General features: G+C 57.0%; 3 protein-coding genes and 1 non-coding gene across 4 annotated transcripts; 1 reads left to right on the top strand and 3 right to left on the bottom strand.

Moving 5' to 3' along the window:
• Nucleotides 1-566: 566 nt before the first annotated feature.
• Nucleotides 567-3,060, top strand: CHGG_03980 (uncharacterized protein; the record flags this gene model as incomplete). Its single annotated transcript, XM_001223193.1, has 6 exons — nucleotides 567-671; nucleotides 905-985; nucleotides 1,054-1,155; nucleotides 1,216-1,394; nucleotides 1,627-2,320; nucleotides 2,371-3,060. 6 exons carry the CDS (start codon nucleotides 567-569, stop codon nucleotides 3,058-3,060), a joined length of 1,851 nt encoding a protein of 616 aa, XP_001223194.1.
• Nucleotides 3,061-4,728: 1,668 nt separating this feature from the next.
• On the bottom strand, nucleotides 4,729-4,850 carry CHGG_11298. The gene has a single exon. It is a non-coding gene; the product is annotated as a tRNA-Arg (tRNA).
• A 489-nt stretch (nucleotides 4,851-5,339) lies between these two features.
• Nucleotides 5,340-6,419, bottom strand: CHGG_03979 (uncharacterized protein; the record flags this gene model as incomplete). The annotated part of the gene is made up of 3 exons (XM_001223192.1): nucleotides 5,340-5,730; nucleotides 5,857-6,137; nucleotides 6,294-6,419. The coding sequence occupies 3 exons, from the start codon at nucleotides 6,417-6,419 to the stop codon at nucleotides 5,340-5,342; spliced, it is 798 nt and encodes a 265-aa protein (XP_001223193.1).
• Nucleotides 6,420-7,846: 1,427 nt separating this feature from the next.
• Nucleotides 7,847-14,923, bottom strand: CHGG_03978 (dynein heavy chain; the record flags this gene model as incomplete). The annotated part of the gene is made up of 1 exon (XM_001223191.1): nucleotides 7,847-14,923. One exon carries the CDS (start codon nucleotides 14,921-14,923, stop codon nucleotides 7,847-7,849), a length of 7,077 nt encoding a protein of 2,358 aa, XP_001223192.1.
• Nucleotides 14,924-19,927: the final 5,004 nt, after the last annotated feature.

The following is a 19,927-nucleotide window of genomic DNA, read 5'->3' as shown; positions in this document are numbered from 1 at the left end:
TTCAGAGCATAATCTGCCCGATATTATGGAATGAAGGCTGTTCAACCCTTGAGAGCGTCCATGGCCTCCATATCAGAATGGGTTGATGTCGCCAGAGGAGAGTTGTGAGGGTGCGGCCAAGGAGGATCCGTTTGCTCGACACACATGTCGAAGGGCTGATACGGTTACCTGCAGCAGGCCGCCGCGTCACGAAGTATTCAACGCAGTATTCACCGAAGATCGAGCTGGAAAGGGAAGATACGGTTTGATTCCCATTGGGTATCATCCAGGGGATGGATTTGTTGACTGTCGAATCGAGAATGGCGAAGACCTGTGGAAACCCGCCATCCGGGGGGTTGATTTGAACAAACTGATGTACCTTCCCAGTCTCTCGGAGTTAACCAACGGCTGGGGGGTTTTTGGGGGTCTTTGGCTTTCCCAACATGGCCGAGCTTGAATCACGACAGACCCGTTCGCTCTTCTCTTCATCACCTCTCTCGAAAACCTTTACAACCACTTTCTCTTCCCATCCAGCTTCAAGTGCCCACAAACCAAACCCAGCAAAAACAACTCAAACTCCAGCCAAGATGAGCAAGATCAAGACAGAGCCGATCGACGGCCTCGGCAACCACATCTACCTCGAGAAGCAAGACAGGCTCCGCGAAATCGGCGTCGACATCCCCACTTCGCAAGTAAGGCAACTGAGCGCAACCACAGCTCTCCCAGTAGAACTGACCGCAGCGCCAGATTGTCGTCGTCGGCAGCCAGTCGTCCGGCAAGAGCTCGCTGCTGGAGAGCATCACAGGCTTCTCGTTCCCGCGGGGCCAGGGCCTCTGCACGCGATACGCGACGCAGATCACCCTGCGCCTGCAGCCACATCACGAGCACCGTCATCTCCATCATCCCGCACAGCGACTCCGACCAGGACCGCAAGGACGCCTTGCGGAACTTTCATCACGAACTGACCGACTTCGATGGCAAGACCCTTGTGGATGTCATTAACAAGGTGGGTGATGACTTGTTCCATACCGCTTGTCGCCGTCCAGCTAGAGGTGCTAACTGCTGTCGTTCTAGGCCAACAAGACGATGGGAATCCGATCTGGTGCTACCCAGGATGACACCTCGTTGCCCATGTTCAGCGACGACATCCTGAAGATCGAGATTTCAGGCCCCGAGGTTCGTAGATGTGGCGGCAGGCCGTGCGGGTCTGACCGAAATGCTAACTAAAGATGACAGAAACCCCACCTCACTGTGATCGACGTGCCCGGCCTGTTCCAAGTTACCGATGAAGGTTCGTGCCAATGCCTGGTCGAGGGAGACCCAGACACTGACTCGTCGCAGGCGTTACCACCGAGATGGACAGGTCCAAGGTCGAGAACATTGGTGCGGAGGTACATGGAGAATGAGCGTACAATGTGAGTTGCCCTTTGAGACCATCTCTCACCGCCAAAGTACTGATCTGGCCCTCCTCGCAGTGTTCTAAGCCGTCCTCAGCTGCCCTTTCCGAACCGCGCCACCCGAGGGGGTACTTTGCAGTTCGCCCAAGACGGCCGACCCGCAGGGTGTGAGGGACGGTCGGCGTCCTCACCAAGGCTGACCTGGTGACAGAGCAGGCTGTGGTAGCAGACGCTTCTTCATCTTGTCAAGGGCAACATCCCTCAAGCTCGGCTACTTCATCGTCCGCAACCGAGGCGCCGACGAGGACACGTTGAGCATCGCCGAGTGTCAGATGAAGGAGCAGGAGAAGTTCGCGGAGCCGCTGTGGGCTGAGCTGACCAAGCTCGGCCGCACTGGTGTGAAAGCCCTGCGAGCCGAGCTCCAGGGTTTGTTGACCGAGCTCGCGAGGCGGGAGCTGCCGAAGCAGAGGGCTGAAGTGGAGCAGCGGCTCGCCGACTGCCGCAGGAGCCTTGAGTCAATGGGCCCCCCGAGGGACAGCGCGGCTAGCCAGCGCGAATGCCTGGTCAAGCTTGCCGCCCGGTTTGAGCGGATCGTCCGTGACGCCCTCGATGGTCGGTATGACGGCAATCCGATCTTCTCCGAGAAGCCCGAGTTGAAGATCGCCACGAAAATCATGGACTTGAACGAAGGATTCACCGACCTGGTGTGGAAGAAGGGCCACACCTGGGAGTTCAAGGCAGAGTCCCAGCACCACAGAGATAACGTCGACAATTTGCTGGAGTACGAGAAAATGTCAAACGCTGTTCTCACCTCCACCACTTCGACCCCCGAGCTTGAGCAGGTCATTTGCGACCACGCGGACTGCCCCGCGCCCCTGACCGAGGATATCATGGGCCAGATCGAGAAGTACTACAAGGAAAGCCGAGGGCCTGAGTTGGGCACGGTACGTCTGTCTCACATTTGACCGTCGAGCATGAAGCTAATCGTGTGCAGTTCGGCGGGGCTCTGCTGTCCTTGACATTCCGGGCGCAGACATCCAAATGGCGAGCCATCGTCATGACCCACGTCGAGACCGTGATTGTGGTTGCACACCGCTTCATCAAGACGGTGTGGCTCGAGACGATCGGGGACCAGCGTATACGGGAAGAGTTGTGGGGGTTGGTCCTCCTCGAGAAGCTCCAAACCGCGTACATCCGGGCCAAGGACCATGCCCAGTTCCTCCTCGACATCGAGGTCAATGGCCGGCCGAGGACGTACAACCACTACTTCAGCGACAACGTCCTGAAGGCGAAAGCCGAGCGGTTGACGCAGGTCTTGATCGAATATTCGGATCACCGCGGCGGGGACGATTACGCCATTTTCAACTCCACCATTGGCCAGATGGTGGAGGACAAAAGCATCGCCGATCAGACCAAGGAGGACGTTCACGACATCTTGGAGAGCTATTACAAGGTCTCGCGCAAGAGGTTTGTCGACGCCATCTGCCAGCAAGCCATCGACCACTTCCTGCTCGACGGCGTCGGCAGCCCCCTGAAGGTGCTGAACCCGGAGCTCATTTCGAAGATGAGCGACACCCAGCTGGACGTGATCGCCGGCGAGGATGTCACCACCAAGCGGGAGCGGGAGCGCCTCGGCGCTGAGATCCAGGGGCTGGAGGCCGCGATGAGGGTTATCCGGGGTTAATCGGGGTCGTGTCATGGGCTGCGCAACCTGCAAGTAGCGCCGGCGGTAGCATCGTTTCGGATAGTTGTCGCGGCTAGTCAGTCGGGTTGTAGAGTAGTCCCCGTTCCCCCATCAAGTTACCATCGCCCTCAAATACCATTCAAAGTGTTTTCTAGACGTCAGCCTCCATCTCAGCCATTTTCTCATCCATCCTCCTAGCCATCTCCTCCTCCGGATCCACGCCATTACTCCCATTCCCTCCCACCACCAACCCCCTCCTCCCCAACTCCGCCTCCACATCCCCCCTCGTAACCATCCCCTTTTCCACTCCCATCCCCCTCAAATCCTCCCTCATCGCCGCCCCCCACCCCTCCACACTCCGCATACCCACCACCAAGAACCCCAACTCCTCCCTCTCCACATCAAACACCTCCCACCATTCACACTCGGGCATCTTGGCCCCCACATCGCGCGCCGCATTGTACACGGCCGCGACCGCCAGGGCGTTCGGCTGGCTGGTCAGGTACAGCATCTGGGGCGACAGCAGGGCGGTGTTCAGGTAGGCGACGGCGCGGGGGCCCAGGCCGGCCGGCCCGTCCTTGGCGCGGCGGCCTAGGAAGTCGAGCGCCTGCAGGTAAGTGACGGCCAGGGCGTGGGGCAGGGCGACGTGGGTGTCGAAGGCGAGGGCGTGCAGGGCGCGCGCCTCGAGCGCGAGCAGGCGCGTGTGGAAGGCCTGGTAGGCGCTCTCGGAGCGGTAGTGGGGTGAGTGTGTGGTGGCTGGATCGTGTGGTGGCGGGGGCGGGGCGGTCGGTGGGTGGAAGAGCGCGGTTGTCGGGCGTGAGGCGAGGTAGCCGTAGACGTTGCAGAGGTCGCGGGGGGAGCGGGGGTGCGGGGAGAGCTTGGCGGTGAGGTAGAGGATTGCGGCGGAGGTGTCCTGTATGCGAGAACGGGGGCAGGTGGTTAGTAGTTTGGAGGGGGTTGAGGAGAGAGAAGGGAGGGAGGGAAGGGTTGGCTTACGCTAAATTCATGGGACATCATTGACTCAATGAGCCAATACCTCGCTAGTAGCACATTGGCTTGGGCGGTGACGGATTGGGGGAGCTGGAGGAGGAGGCCGGCTGCTTGGGTCAGACATTGTGTGGCGAAGAAGATGGTGTCTTGGAGTTCGATTGGGAGGGAGCCGTAGGAGCGGCGCTGGAATAATTGGTCTGGCGTGGCCAGAGGGTTTGCCATGTGCGCATATGAGCTGCTGTCGGGTTTAGGGGTTGTGTGGAAAGTGGCAGGCCCGGGAGTTGGGAGTTGGGTGTGTGATGTTTTTGTTCCAAGGCCCGATTGGAGCCGCAGCGATGTTGTCGGTGGTCGTGCATGAGCTCAACCAAAACCTCCCACATCTCTGATCCAGGGTTAGGGTATCACCACCTCTTACACCGGGAGCATCAACGAAGCCATTGACAAGACGGCAGTAATCAGCTATTGTTTGGGGAAATATGAGATTGTTGGTCAAGCTATTGGTATTCATTTAAAAAACATCGGTCGTTATTTAAGAGTGTGTGGCGAAGAGCAGCTAAAAAACAATGATGCAGTATCCCTTTCTTTCGAAACTCCCAAACCCCCAAACTTCCCAATAACAAATGGTGAAGGCTCAGATAAACACCAAAAAAGAAGGGTTGGTTGTATAACCATTCATTTCGATCCACCCAGGGGTCGAACCTGGAACCTCCTGATAACTTGATCAGATCTCCCTCGATATCCCAGAGGAGGAGTGAGTCGTACAATCGTAGTCAGACGCTCTGCCATTGAGCCAGCGGACCTTGTTGGGATTTGTTGAAGGCCAAGACTCAGTTTGCGGCTCTTATTCGAGAGAATGGGGAGTGTGTGGAGTTGGGGGATGCCATTAAACCAACTGGTTGGAGAAGGGGGAAATTCTCTGCTGGTTGTGTGGACTTTGGCTGGGTCGGCTGTGGGGTGAGACTGGAGTGTTTTTGATATGCAGGATCCACAGCCAGAACTCGTGAGGTATCTGCGAGAGTGGTGACGGTTTCTGTATTTGTGTCGTGGCCACGCTGACGAGTGAAGTGAACAGAAAGGTTTCCTTGGTTGCGGTATGTGGCATTTGATGATATCGAAGCATTACCTTTCGTGTTCAGTGTCTACCTAGTGTATAAGGCGAAGTTACCTATGTTTCGATCCCGCGTTGTACATACCTGTAGATTAGCTGTGGTTCTCACTCATAACAACCCTCAACATCACGCAGGGACACGGCTCAAATGGCGAGAGATTCCACCCATCTGCGTATCTCCCTATTCCAACTTCAAACTCGCCCGAAACTCCTCAATCGGCACTGCCTTCTCAACCAGTTCCACTCCTCCATCCGCCCCCGCCACCGGCCTCCTCTCCAACGTCCACAGTTCCCTGACCCCCAAACTCTCCAAATACCCCAACCCCTTCCAGTAGTTCGTCCCAACCTGCGCAATCCCATGGCTATCATCGCCAAACGTCCACCTCCCGCCCATGCGCGTCCACTCCTCGGCAATCTCCCTCTTCGGATACGGCTCGGGGAGCTTCTTGCGCAGCCCGCTCGTATTACACTCCAACCACCCACCATACCCCTTCACAAACTCCAAATTCCGCACCACCCTCTCCCACACCCCGGGCCACTCCCCGCCCTTCAACTCCCTCCCCGGCACCCGACTCAATCAAACCTGGACCAGATTCAAAATGCCCCCACCACCCCTCGAGCTCCAAGCGCCCTTCAGCCATATTCCATCTAGCTCATCAAAAATACACCTCAAAATAACCCCTCCTCCCCGCGCGCACCACCACAAACCGCCACCGCCCTCGCATAAGGTAGAGTCGTCATAGTCGATGGGCACGCCGCGCGACGTGGTGGATCGAGCCGATGAAGTAGTCGACGGCCGGGGTGGGCGGTCGAGGGAGCGGATGAGGGGCCCGTAGGCGGGCCGGATCCATTCGCCTTCGAAGGCGATGAGGATGTGGATTTGTGGGGCGTAATATGCTTGCAGGCGGCGCGCTTCGGCGAGGTAGGCTGCGTGTCGCGGGGCGAGGGCCATGAGGGAGATTTCGGGGGTGGGGAGGAGCTGGTGAGGGGCACGGAGGGGTTAGGTAGATTGTTTGGGTTGGGTTGGGGGTGGTGATGATGTGATGATGGTAGGGGGAGGAGGGGGGTGTTGCTGAGGTGAGTTGAGAATTTAGAATGCGCATGTACATGCCTCTTCAGGATAGAGGTCGGTTACATGGGTGCGCGGCATGTGCTCGGTGAGGCCGATGGTCTTGTAGCCGACCTTGATGGCGTGGAGGATGATGTCCTCGAGCTGGTCCTCGGCGTGGCCGGGGCAGAACTGGCCCGAGTGGGAGTGCATTGTGAATGCCATGGCGACGGTGGTAAACGAGGGAGTTATCGTTGGGGGATCAGGTCAAGTAAGATCTGAGGTTAGAAGGATGCATGCACACGTGTTGGATTTGAGAAGTAGAAATAGTGAATGTTAGATGCCAAGGCTCCGGAGTCAATTCTCGCCACTCCCCCGCATACACCTCCACCGGGTTTACATACCACACAGCTAGGGGGTTGGGCAGGGCGAGGGGTTACAAACCGCATCTAGGGGTGGTGGTCAGTGGGCGAGGGTGCCAGCTAGCTAAACCAATACAATAAATAGATACAATAACAAACGAGTAACTAGCAAATTAGTAATTCCCTGAGTGAACCATCACCTTTCCAAGCATAGCTGTAGCCGCTGGGCGCACCGGAGGCCAAGGGCGAAAGCAGGCCCTGATATCCTGATCCGGCGGGGACTCAATCCAATCTTCTAGGCCTAGAGTGTTCAATGGGTGTGTCCAGACGGCTCTGAAATGGAGAGGTAGGGAGGTCTGGCTCCACATCAGCAGCTATGTGTGGTAAACGCCGTCCGTCCTGGCGCGTGGGTTGCACATCACTCTTAATTTTGAAGAGCTAGAAAGCGGTCGCAAGAAAGGAGAACAGTTGGATCTACTAGAATATATGAATAGGAAGCCGCGCGTATAGTAAGACAACTGATATAGCCATTTCTATTTTACTATTCACTTTCTCATTTCCAGCTCGCCCAAAAACAAACAAAATGGTACGCAACAGGCACGCATCCGCCATGACGGATGTGTTTGCCACACACAGCAATGTTGCTGTCATTTTACCCATACAAGGACGCAACAAGTAAAACAACAACCCGAAGGCAGAGAGGGTATCTCCCCACCAGACGAAATAAAAAAGAGAATTCTCCTTTGCTCCTCTAACCTGTAAAACAACAGCAAAAGATAAAACATAAAACTCGAATAGCTAATCCCCCCACTCCGACAATATAAACATATCCCAGTACACACACACCCGCCCACACATCCCGAACACACTACCACCCTCGCCCCTCAAACCCTCAAGCCGCCGCCTCCGTCACCAACGCCTCCCCCTCATCCAACAAATCCGTCACCTTCTTCAGATTCCCAATCAAGCTCCGGCCCAGCCCGACCAGCAGCAACTTCTCGGCGTTCGCTGGCAGGCCCAGATAGGTAGGCGGTTCGCGCTCGGGCAGTTTCTGGATCCAGCCCATAAACTCCTGCAGCGACGTGCCGGCGGGCACGACCAGCTCGACCGAGTCGGCGCCGGCAGCGACATTATTATTCTCGGCCGCCGCCGTGACAAGCTTGTGGCCGATCTCGAACGCGGCCGGCGTGAGGAAGGTGTGCACCAGCTCGCGGAGCGCCCCAAAGTCGGCCTCGTCGTCGATCTTGCCGCCGTACGTCTCCGTCACCAGGTAGCGGATCATCTCCCAGGGGATGTTGGCGGGCGCGATGTTGGTGCGGTTTTGGGCTGTGGCGTCGACCCACGTGTCGATGACAAAGGCGGAGCATTCGTACTAGTTGTCGGGTTAGCCGCTGTTGATATCATACCACAGGAGTAGAATAAGCAAATAGAAGAACTCACATCAGCATCATTGAACTCCCAGAACCCCTTCCACCCCAAGTTCGGCGCGTACCGCAGTCTCTCCTGCACAACAGCATGCAAAAACGAGAGCAACAAATACAACCTCGTCCTCTCCACAGGGCTCTTGACCGACCTCGTCGACAGCGACGACATGGAGTCCTTCATGTTGGCGCGCACACCCGCAGGCTGCTCGTACATGAGCACACGGCTGGCCCGGAGCAGGTTGACGGGGATTTTGGGTGATGACTCCATCGACAGGAACAGCCGGAAGTCCTTGTTGGGGTTCAGCGACTCCATGCGTTTCTCCAGGCTCTGCAGCCACGTCGGCGCGAGGTGGACGTTCTTGATAAGCACCCACGATCCCGTCTGCGCCGCATTGGCGATGGCCTTGTCCGCGCTGGCGAGCCCTTCGTTGGAGCCCATGGCGATGTTAGTGCAGCGCACGCGCATGCGCTCCACGAGCGAGTCGACCTTGTACGAGGCGTCGAAACCAGGGCTGGAGACCAGCGAGACCGGCCGCGTGGCCGAGACTTGGTCGACCGTCAGCTTGAGGTCCTCGACCACGTCAAAGAGGTCAGAGCCAAAAACCAGCGTGACGAAGCGCTCGGCTGCCGGGACGAAGCGGTCGAGGCGGAAGAGCTTGACAAGCAAGAGCGACATGAGCGCTTGGTCCGCAGGCTCGGTGCTGTCGTCCCAGATCTTGGGCACGAAGTTCTCGGCGAGCTCTTCGCTGAAGAACTTGTCCCAGTCGGCGTCCGCAACACCATCGAGCTTCTCCTTGAGCGGCGCGATCCGTTTGGCACGTAGGAATACATCCTCCTTAGCTTCGACGTCAGACGATACATCCTTGCCCTCAACCCGCTCGTCCAGTATCACATCCAGCAGGCCCTTGTCCATTTTATACGGCGACGCCTGAGCAAGCAGCATCGCCAGAGTGACGCGGTCCTTCTGTAGCAGACCCAATGCCGTACGCTTAAACGCGCTCACGAACAGGTCCTTGACGATAATGTCGCGACGCACGGTGTGGTTTAGCTCGCCGGCCAGGTGCGGGTTGCCGTGAAGGACCGAATGGAAGATATCGAGGAAGTACTGCAGCGAGAACTGATAGAAGTGGTTGAGGTAGTGCAGCTGCTCGAGCACGGCAAACACAGCACTGCACGACCGGGCAATGACATTGTACTGCAGCGTGATCTCCTCAACCTCGGCCATAACACCCTCGGTGTTGCTCATCTTGACGGAGATCTCGGCCGCCTCCGTCTTGAGCGTCTCCAGCGTCTCGATGACGTTGTCGTCGTCGAGAATGTTGCCACGCGACTCGTTGAGCGCCTGGAGGAGGCGCTTCTCGAGCTGTCGCAAGTGCACCTTGAACTCACCCTGCAGCTTGATAAGGTTTGAGCGCCGCTCGTCCACGTCCGGACGCTCCGACTTGAGAACCTCGGCCAGGGATTGCGTCTGCAAGCTGCTTTGCGTGACGGTGAAGTTGACAAAGGTCGTACGACTGCAGATATCGGGAGCAAAGGTAGCCGAGGGATCGCGCGTGGACAGATAGATCTTGAAGCTTGGCGAGAAGTCGATCTGCTGCTTGCCGAGCTGGATGAGGACACGACCGCCTGTCTTTTGGTACTCCTTGTTGAGCACGTGGTTGAGCACAGGGTCGAGGTGCTCCGCATCTTGGATAAGAATGGGGTTGCCGAAGCGGAGTGAACTCTCGAGCTGCTTGGTGAACGAGTCGTCAAGGAAGCTCGTGACGGTAAGCCGGCGATCCTTGCATTCTTTCTGCAGGAACTCGGTGACGCGCCCTGACGGGTCGATGATGAGCGGGTACCGGTTGAAGCGCTTGAGGACGATGGCGTTCTCGGTGCAGAGGTCATCAACCGGCAATGTGTTCTCTTGCCAGCCGAGCCTCTCATCGGCGGTGGAGAGGTACTCAGTCATTGGGTTGTGCTGTTTGAACTGGATACCCGAGAGATGCAACTGATGGAGCCAGTCCTCCACCATCGACTTCCTGAACGTCTGGTCATATAGACCGCTGTATGCGAGGAACGCCGCGGCAACCAGCACATCGCCCACCAGGGTGCTGATCTGCGTCTCAAACGACTTGCTGCCCTCCTCCCAGCGTGTCCTCTCCGACGATAAGCTATCTAGCAGTTTGACGCTGCGGTCAACCTTGAACTGGACGCGCGACATTTCCGACTTGATCGCCTGCGTCTCGCTGATAAGCGACGCGTACTCGGTCTTGTACGTGGCGATGCTGGATTCCAGGTTCTCGATCGTCTGCTCGACGGCCTTGGCCTCCGCCTTGGTCTGCAGGGCTTGCTCCTCGAGCAAGCCCACCTCCTCCCTCAAGGGCCCGACGCGGTCCAGGATCTCAGCATAACTGACCTGCGCCTCGACCCACTGCACGAGCGGACCGCACGCCCTGCTGGCACGGTTGACCCTCTCGAAGGTGAACTCCGGGTTCGAAAGAAATTCGTTGCGCATCTTGAGCCGCAGCGCCTTGGTCATCTGCTCTTCGTTGTTAAAGTTGACGATGCTGGCGATGAAATCATCGCGGCGGATAACGGCCTGGATCTGCTTCCAGTCGTTGGCCTTGTGGCCGATGAGCGTACAGACCGAGTCAAGCGCAAGGCGGACACCCTGCGGAGGTGAGCTCATGGACCGCACTTCTGTGAGATGTTGGCGCTTGATGTTGCTGACGGACGCCTTGGCTTCTTCGACAGCGGGCTCGGCGCGCGCCAGATCCTGCAGCACGATCTTCTTGCGGGACGCAACCTCGGCCTCCTGTTTCTCTAGCGCAACTTGGATTTCAAGCGACGTGTTTTTCCGCTGTTCGGCCTCGCGCTGATCGGCAACCATGCGCTGCAGCTTCTCGTTGGCCTCGGCATCCTTCTGCTCGAGCTGTGCCTTCTTCTCGGCGAGGCTGACGCGGAGATCGCGGACCTTGTCGACCGTGTCGCGGAGCTTCTCGAGACCAACGTTGAGATGGCGTTGCTGTTCCTCGAGATCCTCCCGTTTCTCGTTGTACAGCTTGACGTACTGAGCAACAAAGTCGAGGAAGTGCCGCGGGGTGAGGAAGGTGACCTTGCCCTGCTGCTTGAGGAGCTTGGCGTTGAAACGGTGCAGAGAGTAGTGAATGTAGACCATCGAGTTGATGACCGCCTCCCTGTGCGAGGGCGGCAGGTTGAGGCCGCGATACGCCACCGGTATGGTATCCGGGGCGCCCCAATTCGCCCTGTCCAGATCGACAGAGTGCGTAAGCTCGTGTCCGACTTGGAACAGCGCCTGATCGGACCAGTCGCCGAACCAGTTAAGAACGCAACGGTTGAACAGCGCAGGCGATGTGGCTGCTTTGGATGACAAGCCGTCCTCGGGCGGGTTCATCGTGAATACTACGTGCAGGTTCTTGACAATCTGCCCCGTGAACCACTTATACAACTCCTCTTGGGAGTCCAGCAGCAAGCCCTGCCGCTGGGCCCCTTCCTTGCAGGCAGTCATGAGCGCCGCGAGGTCGTCGCCCTCGAACAGACCGGGCACTTCGGCGTTGGCTAGCAGTGTGTTCATGCGCTCCAAGAACCCGGAGTCTAGAACGTTCGACTCGTCCATGATGAAACACATCTTCTCGCCCTTGCAGCCACAGCGGCGAAGGACCTCCCTCAGATCCTCATCGAAGTCCTCAGCCGAGTACTTGCCGTGAACCTTGATCTGGAACACCTTGAGACCATTCATCCAGGCGACAAAACGCGAGAGCGTAGTTTTGCCACTGCCGCTGACGCCAATCAGAATCAAATGACCCTGAGGTTGTCTGAAGACACGATCAATACGCAGCACATGTTCCAACACGTCGTTGAACAAGATCAGCGGCACATCGACCTCCTCCTCGCAAAAGGTCCTGAGACGTGCCTTGACAAAGTCGCGCAGCTGCTCGCGATCGACGGGCATGTAATGCTTCGACAGCCAGTTCGAGAACAGGATCGGGCCCCCGAGCGCTTTCTGCTCGTCGATATTTGGGAAGTGCTCCATTGCGATGCGGTGAACAGCCTCGTCGGTCCACTTGCGTTCCTCCTCTGCCACGAGACGGTCTTGGAAGAGACGGAGCGCCTCGTGCGCCCAGATGCGGATGAGCCCTTCCACAGAGAGCGCCTCAAGGGGCTTGATGGCCTCGTACACACCGCGCACCCAGCGGGTAAGCTCACGAGGACTGTAGACGTAGTGTGGTTGGATCTTTGGCGTGAAGCGCTGCTGCGACTCGAGGTAGAGGCGGACCATGGACTGGGTGAGGGGCTCGGCATAACCGCGGAGCGAGGGGATAATCTTGAGCACGGCCGAGTTGAAGGTGCCGTAGATTTGCATGAGTGACTGCTCACCGGGGTAGTCGACCATAACCAGCGGTGCATGGCGGAGGAAACGCGCGCCCATGGGCGTACGGCCGGCGTCGGTGGGCGGGTTGCAGGCGCCGACGAACTGGATCCTGTCAAGGGTAACCCAAGACTTGTCCGATGTCCGCCAGAAGCCGTTGTGCTCGACCAGTTGGCGGAGGAAGGAGATGGCACGTTGCGTGCCGTATTTGTCGGGGGCGGGTAAGTTAATTTCGTCGCAAAAGATGACCAGCCAACGGCCGATTTGTGTGGGCGAAAGCATGACTCCGTTCAGCGTCTTCTTGTACTCGCAGTACTGCTCAAACGTCTTGATGAGAAGGTCGGGAGTAGTGGCGCTGGAAAAGTTGAGGCCAACCACCTCCATGTTGGGCAACTTCCGAAGGGCGCTGAACAGCGTCATAGTTTTACCGGAACCAGGAGGACCGCACAGAAGAAGCGGCTTGTGCTCGGCGAGCCAAGAGTAGAGAACATCCTCGTGGCGGACCGTGTCTAGGGTCGGGATAACCACATCAGTCTGCGTAACCGAGTGGGTATTCACCTCAATAGTCGGCACCTGGCTTTGCCAAGGCGACCATTCCCCGCCTGGTAGGGAGACATCGAAGTCGATGAGGGAGCTTGTGCCGTCCAACGGCGGTGAGCCGAAGTTGGCGAGGCCAGCGACCTTATCACCGAACAACTTGCGATCCGTAAGGGGACAGTCGCCGGTCAACGCCCAAACCATTGCAAGGAGCAGCTTCTTTGCGATGTACCCCTCGATCTGCTCAGGGTCAAGCGGGAAGTCAGAGTGCTGCGAATTGTACTCGATGATATTGCGAACCGATTTGTTTAGGAGCGAGAAGAGAGTACCGAGGACACGAGCCGACGTGAACTCCATGATGTGGTTGAATGCCTCGGCTTGCTGCAAGGCCAAGAGGATGAAGTTGTCTGTTGTGAGGTACGCATGGAACAAATCGGCCGCCTGGCCTTGGATCTCCAGCGCCTTGGCCGAGCTCTGGCCCGTGGCAACAGCATCCTCGTCAAGATCCTCGAACGCAACGGAACGCAGGGTCTCGATGTAGTTGGTAACCATCATGTCGGGAGTGACGGTGTCCTCGCTAAACCAGACCATACCGCAGCGACTGACGGTGGCTAGGGTGGCGTATTTAAGATTCTCCACCTCGAACATGATGCGGACGTTCGCCGGGAGGTTCAGACGCTCGCCGTTGGGCAGAGTCAGCAGCTTGTTGTCGTCGAGCACACTGTTCAAGTTTTCGACCCACTCGGGGTCAACATCGCCGTCAAAGACAATCCAGTGGCGCTTGGTGTCCTCGCCACGGAGGTTGTCGACGATCTTGCGGAGGATGCTGGTGAATAGACCGTCGGTCCACTCTCTCGTCGTCGAGTCTAGGTTTCCGTAGAGCGCTTCCTTGGACATGACCTTGCTGTCAATGACATGCGACACGCCCTCGACATTCTCGACCTGCTGCAAGGCATCCAGAAGCAGCCTCCATGCCGCAGATTTGCCGGACCCAGAGTTGCCCACCATCATGACACCATGGTGGATCTTCTGGATCTGGTACAGCTGGAGGACCTTGGTCATCCAGAGCTCGTTGACAACTAAATGTCTCTCAGCCGCCAGGCGGCGGATTGCGTCCTCCAGCTTCACCAGATTGGCCGGTACATACTTGACGCCGGGGAAGCAGACCCCCTCAATGCCCGACATGACTTCGACATCGGACTTGATCAGCTTGGGCGCGATGGTCTCGCGAATACTCTGAACAATGATCTCGGGCTCCACCACCTCCTCAGCCCCCAGGGATCCGTCAGTTTCGGTCAGACGGGCACGTTTCAGGCCACCGGAGCTGACCAGTACACTCTTGAGTGCACGCAGGCCAAAGTCGTAATGCGCTTGCTTCGATAGCTTGGCGGCGCACTGGTCGAAGAAAGGCACCGTGTGCTTGGACAGCTGCTTGGCTTGGTTAAAGCCCTGCGAGTAGAGCATGACCTCAGCAATGAGCTCCTTGTCAGGCTTGGACATGGCGACGCTGCGGAACAACTTCTTCAAGTTATCGGGGAGGTTAGAACGGCCGGCATAGCCGGGGTTCATGGTGATGAAGATGCCCGTGTTGGCGTTGACGCGTAGCTGGCGGCCAACGAGCTCGATTTGTGCCTTCTCATCCTCGGCCCCCTGCTTCAGCCCAAGCTGAATGTTCTGAATTTGCTGAGAGACAGCGGACAAGATCCTCTCCTCAAGACGGTTGAACTCATCGAAGCAACCCCAGGCACCCACTTGGCAGATACCGAGGAAGATGCGACCCATAGCCTGGAAATCGAACGTGTCGTCGCAGCAGAAGACAAGGGTGAAGCGACCGAGCTGCACACCAAGGGCCTTGACTGATTCCGTTTTACCGGTACCTGCCGGGCCATATGGAGAACCACCGAGACGTTGGCAGAGGGCCTGGGTGAGGGTGAGGAAGCAGCGGTCTGTGAGGGGGGTCCGGACCAGCCTGTCGGGCACGCCCAGGTACTCGAAGCCGTAGGCGAGCTTAGCATTGGCCATCTTGATGTGCAAGCGCCGCGAGAAGTCGCCCTCCGGGGCATAGACGTAGCGCATCTGGAGCAGCCAAAGATAGTGCGTATTGGAGCTGGCATTGACCTTGATGAGCTTCTCGATGACGTCCCGCTGGTGCACGCACTCGGTAATGAGCTGCTCGCATGTTTTCCGCATCAACACATCAAGGTCCCCAAGAACTGTGTCCGCCAGCATGCGGAGGACCTGCACCTCGCGATCGAATAGTGCTTGCAGGGTTGCGCCTCCGTCGGCCAATGCTTGTTCCACCGAGGTGGTCCAGACAGCTTGGGTAGCCAGCACAACGATTTGGCTGGGATAGGTCTCCATGAACTTGTTGAGGGCGGCGCGATCAATCGCCTCGCTTGCAAAGATGGGGTGAAACTCCTCAATTGCCTCGGCAAGAAGCTCAGCGAGCGTCGCCTTCATGCCATTCTCCAGCAAAGCCAGCCAGTCGTTGATCCTGGGCGTCTTGACCAAGTTAATCTCCTTCTTGAGTCGGACGACCTCGCCCTCTTTGGAAGTAAACCCAGTGATAACCGCCTCCTCGTCCATCACCAGGCCGGTGAGACCAGCAAACATCTTCTTGAAGTGCTTGGCAATGCGCATGGTATCGTTGCTATTGCCGATCATCTCGAGTAGATCCTCGTCACCAACAAAGTAGAAGCGTGGGAACGACACGCGTTCTTTTTCAAGGTACTCGCCGAGCGCCTTCTGGATTTTGTTGAGCAGCTCAGCCAGGCGCTCGAGTGACTTTTGCACGTTGGGGATATTTAGGACGTCCAGAACATTGGGCTGCTTGTAGACCTTCTTCATCACGGCCGAGAACTCGCTGTTGATGTTTTGGAAACGCGATGACTCAATGGGGAGCAGATGCTTGATGTCGGCATTGCCCGTGAATACACCCTCAAGGTACACCCATTGGCGTTGGACGTCAATCCACACGTCGAAGAGGACATGAACGCGGTTAAGCTTGTCCTCCCAGCCGGACGCCTCTTCCTCAAACTCCTTGTAGTAAGGTGAGTGTTTCATGGCCTGCAGCGAGTTGAGGTTCTCACTGCACTTGGCAAAGAGGTCGTCCCAGCCGCGTATGAGACGGCACTTGTTCTGGTAGTTGACCAGCTCCAAACCATAACCAGTCCATGTCTCGCGCACCTGCTTCAGGAACTCCTCCAGTGCCATCTCGCCCTGGGCCTGGATGATAATGTCCTTGACGATGACCTCAGTGGCGACCAGGTTGAGATCCCAGACATCTCCGAGGGTCATGGAGACGGGCGAGTAGCGCTTCCCAGGCTTGATCTGCTTGTAGATCTTGGTCCAGTGGCGGTCGCGGACAGCTTCTGATTTGAGCTCAGTGAGCATGGGGTTGACCTTCATGAACTGCCGCAAAACGTTCTGGACATGCTCAAAGGCAGCATATTGGCGCATTCGGCTCGGCATTTCCTTGGTCATTTTGATGAGACTGTCAATAGACGATCTTATCTTCCTGGGTTGGACGCTATTCCAAAGAATCTCGCGGAGCTCGTTGAGGTTATTCCAGATCGTCGAGAGCGAGGCCCACACGGACTTGAAGTCTTGGACCTCTTCCAGAATGACGCCGAGAGAGGATTCAGGGGTAGCCTGCAAATCGAGGGCTTCCTTGGCCTTCGCAACCATAGCTGATTCCTCTTGAAGCTTGGTGATCTTGGTCTCAAAATCGCTGAGAGTGGCAGAGGCGACATCGGGGGCAATGGTACCCGAGACGGGCTTCTCTTCGTTCCAAAGCAGGGCAATCTCGTGAATTTTATCAAGAATGACCTTGTCCTCGGCGATGATCTTAGCACGGAGTGCGTCCGTCTGGTCCTGGACGATCTTGGCCTTGCGGCCGAGGGCTTCGTTAAGAGCATCCCACGCGCCGTCAACCTGTTCAACATGAAGCCAGTCGTTTTGGAACTGGTACCGCTGCCTGACAAGGGTAGATTCTCCCTGCCTGAATGTCTCAACCTCCGGTGCCCAAAGTTTCACCTGGCGCTTGCAAGTCTGGACAGTGGTGATGAACTGCACGGCCTGTGCGGTTGAGTTGGCTTCGATCGCCTGGCCTTCAATGTCCTTACGGGCCTTCTCAATCTCGGCATGAACTTCCCTCATGCGCGTGCCAAGACGGCCGGCAAACTTGATGAGGATGTCATGCTGCCACTGATCATACTTGGCGTTGACCTTGGTCTGAACCTGGTCATAGTCGATGGTGATGTGGCCGAACGAGCGGCTGACTTCGGTGGTGTCGAAGGTTTGACGGGTCTTCCGAAGTTCCTGGAGGAGCTGGAGCCACCTGGACAACTGATCGCCGAGGACATCGTAAACATGCTCTGATTGCAAGTCCCACAGCGACTGAAACTGGAGCCACTTGTCCACATATCCGCCGATTTCGCTGACCTTCTTTTCGACTGATGTCTGAACCCTGAGGAGGGCCTGGGTGCATTCGCTCGGCAGGTCGTTGAAGCGCGGCTCATCATACACGGTAGTGCTGATGGACATCTGATATCGCGTGGCCTTGATTTTCTTTAGGTTGCAAACCACTCCAATCCACTCCTGAAGTTGGGAGAACCAACTAGCTCTGGCGAACTCAAGGGGCGGGTCGAGATAGATGACTTGGTTCCGCATGGTGATTTCGTGCACCAGCCTCTTGATCACGGGCACATCCGTTTTGGCGCCGTCAAGAGGCTCGAGCGCCCTCCTGCGATCGCTCGACCTTTCGAGGTACTCATCCTCGAACGCTTCGATCCAAGCCTGAATAGAATGCTGCAGGCGAGCAAGCAAAATGGTCTTGATCTGCCGGTTCATGCGTCCTACCCAGTGGCCGAGGTTGACATATTGCTCCAAGTTCAGTTGATCAACGGCAGTTTGGATAGTTTCTAGGCGAGATTCGAAGGCGGACACCTCGTACGGGCATTTCTCAAGCTCGGTCAGTGCCTTTTGCACCGTGGCGTGGATATTGGATAAAGTGATAGTCTTGGATTGCAGCAGGGACACAGCGGCGCCAAATTCGCGAATGAACATGACATGTCTGCTTTCCCCGCCTTTGAAGCTGTCGAGGCCGACGTTTGGCGCGTAGTTCTTGAAATGTACCTCGTACGTATTCACAAATGACTCCCACTTCAAGGGGATACCCTTGGCGATCAGGGTGTAGACTTCATCACGGTGACCACTGAGAAGCACTGCAACCTCGGACATGTCGGCGATTTGCCGGTTGGTCTGCGCAAATGTCCTGACGCTCTCCATCAGGCTGACGGCGTACGGGTACACACGCTTGGCCTCCTTTGCCACGTTGTTGACCGAGTGCGGAACGGGGAAGTTGAGCCACACTAAATTCCGGGTCTCCTTGAACAGCGCAATCACCTGAGCGTCGAAGTTGACGGCGAGCTCTAGCACGTTTCCGGCCGCGCGGATCCGAGTAATGTTGAACAGGAGACCAGAAATGGAAATTTGTTTCCTCTGCACGTCGTGAAGCCACGCCTCGAAGATGGGGCGTGTGTCGAGCTTCTTGCGGAACAAGTCGCTCTCGCTCTGCAGCCTTTGCCCTTCAGCATGAAGGGTCCATTCAGCGCCCAGTACATCTTCGACCTTCTTCATGTACCCATCGAGCTGCCGCTCAATCTGGCGGGCCCAGATAATGGCACCAGAAACCGGGGGGAGATCGTGCAGCTGAGCCATGGCGTGGGCTTCAGAATGGCCATACTGCTGCTTGAACCGTTCGTGGAGCGCGGTGATGGCTTGCTTGACGTTGTCAATAAGCTGTGTCTGATACTCGGCAATAGCGCCACGAATCTTGGGGCGCACAAAAAGCGCATTGAATTTGGAGAAGACGCGGAACATTTCGTTGGCGTTCTTTGCCGTCGCGAGCCGGTCGCGAAGACGCGCAATGATAGAGTTCTCTACGCGAGACGTCCGCTCGTTGTAAATGTTCTCGGCACGAGCCCATTCCCGTGTGCCTTCGGGCGTAACATCAAGGAGGTCGACATCTTTCAAACCCTCCCAGGCTTGCCTCACCTCCTCCACGGCGTCAACATCGCCGATCTCCTCGACGACAGCAGTACCATTAGCGCCGGACCCTTCCGAAATACCATCCACGGTCGCCTTGGGGCCGAGAACATTGACGATGGTCCGCTGCAGCTGCTCATGGTTGTCGCGGAATTTGCTGACGTACTTCAACCGCGCCTGGAGCTCGGCGTGCCGAGGGACGATTTTAATGGGAATGAACCTCTCGTTACGGCGCCGAGTGACTTCACGCGCAACGTTGGTAAACTCCTTGATGTTCTCGTCCCAGATCCTAAAGATGTCGTCGGCCTGCCGCATAACCCGGCTGAAATCCTGGAAATCGAGTTTGACCAGCTCCTTGCCCGGCAGGAGACGGTGCAACACCTCATCCAGGTCGCCAGAGATGGTTTCTACCAAGGGAAGAGCGCGGCGGATGGGGTAGGGACATATCCTCAACTTCTTGTTTAGATGAGCAAAAATTTGCCCGATCGAGTCCTTGATCTTGACCAGAGCAGTGGCCGAGAGTAGTTCGTCCAAGGGGAAGTCGCGCATAAGCTGATTGTATTTTTGGACCTTCTCCATCGCCTCCTTCAGGCCAGTATCCGCGGTGAAACTGACGGTGGCCTGGAAACGCTTCGCGTGCTTCAGAATCTCGAGGGTAAGCATGACTCCCTCGCTCCTGAGCTGGTTCTCGATCCCCTCAAGTGCAGACTCCATAGACAGCCAGAAGTTGATCTCCTGCGCCGCTGTTCCCGTGGTGGGGTCCCTCGTCATCTTCGTAATGGCCTGGATAGACTTGATCCAGTTGTTCACAGTTGCTTGCAGATTGTTGAGGAACGTGCTGTCCTGGAGAACGGCAGACGGAATAAAATCCAGAGTCGGTTTTGTCTGCTTAGCAATCGCTTCATCCAGCGCCGTCTGCACAATGGGGTGAAACGGTAGAGACACTTCAGCATCTCCACGTTCTGTTGCAGATGGGAG

This window comes from Chaetomium globosum, genomic scaffold (assembly GCF_000143365.1).
Source record: "Chaetomium globosum CBS 148.51 scaffold_4 genomic scaffold, whole genome shotgun sequence".
Taxonomy (NCBI): domain Eukaryota; kingdom Fungi; phylum Ascomycota; class Sordariomycetes; order Sordariales; family Chaetomiaceae; genus Chaetomium; species Chaetomium globosum.
Note: the sequence above shows the minus strand (reverse complement) of the source record. Positions and strands in the feature narration are given on the sequence as shown.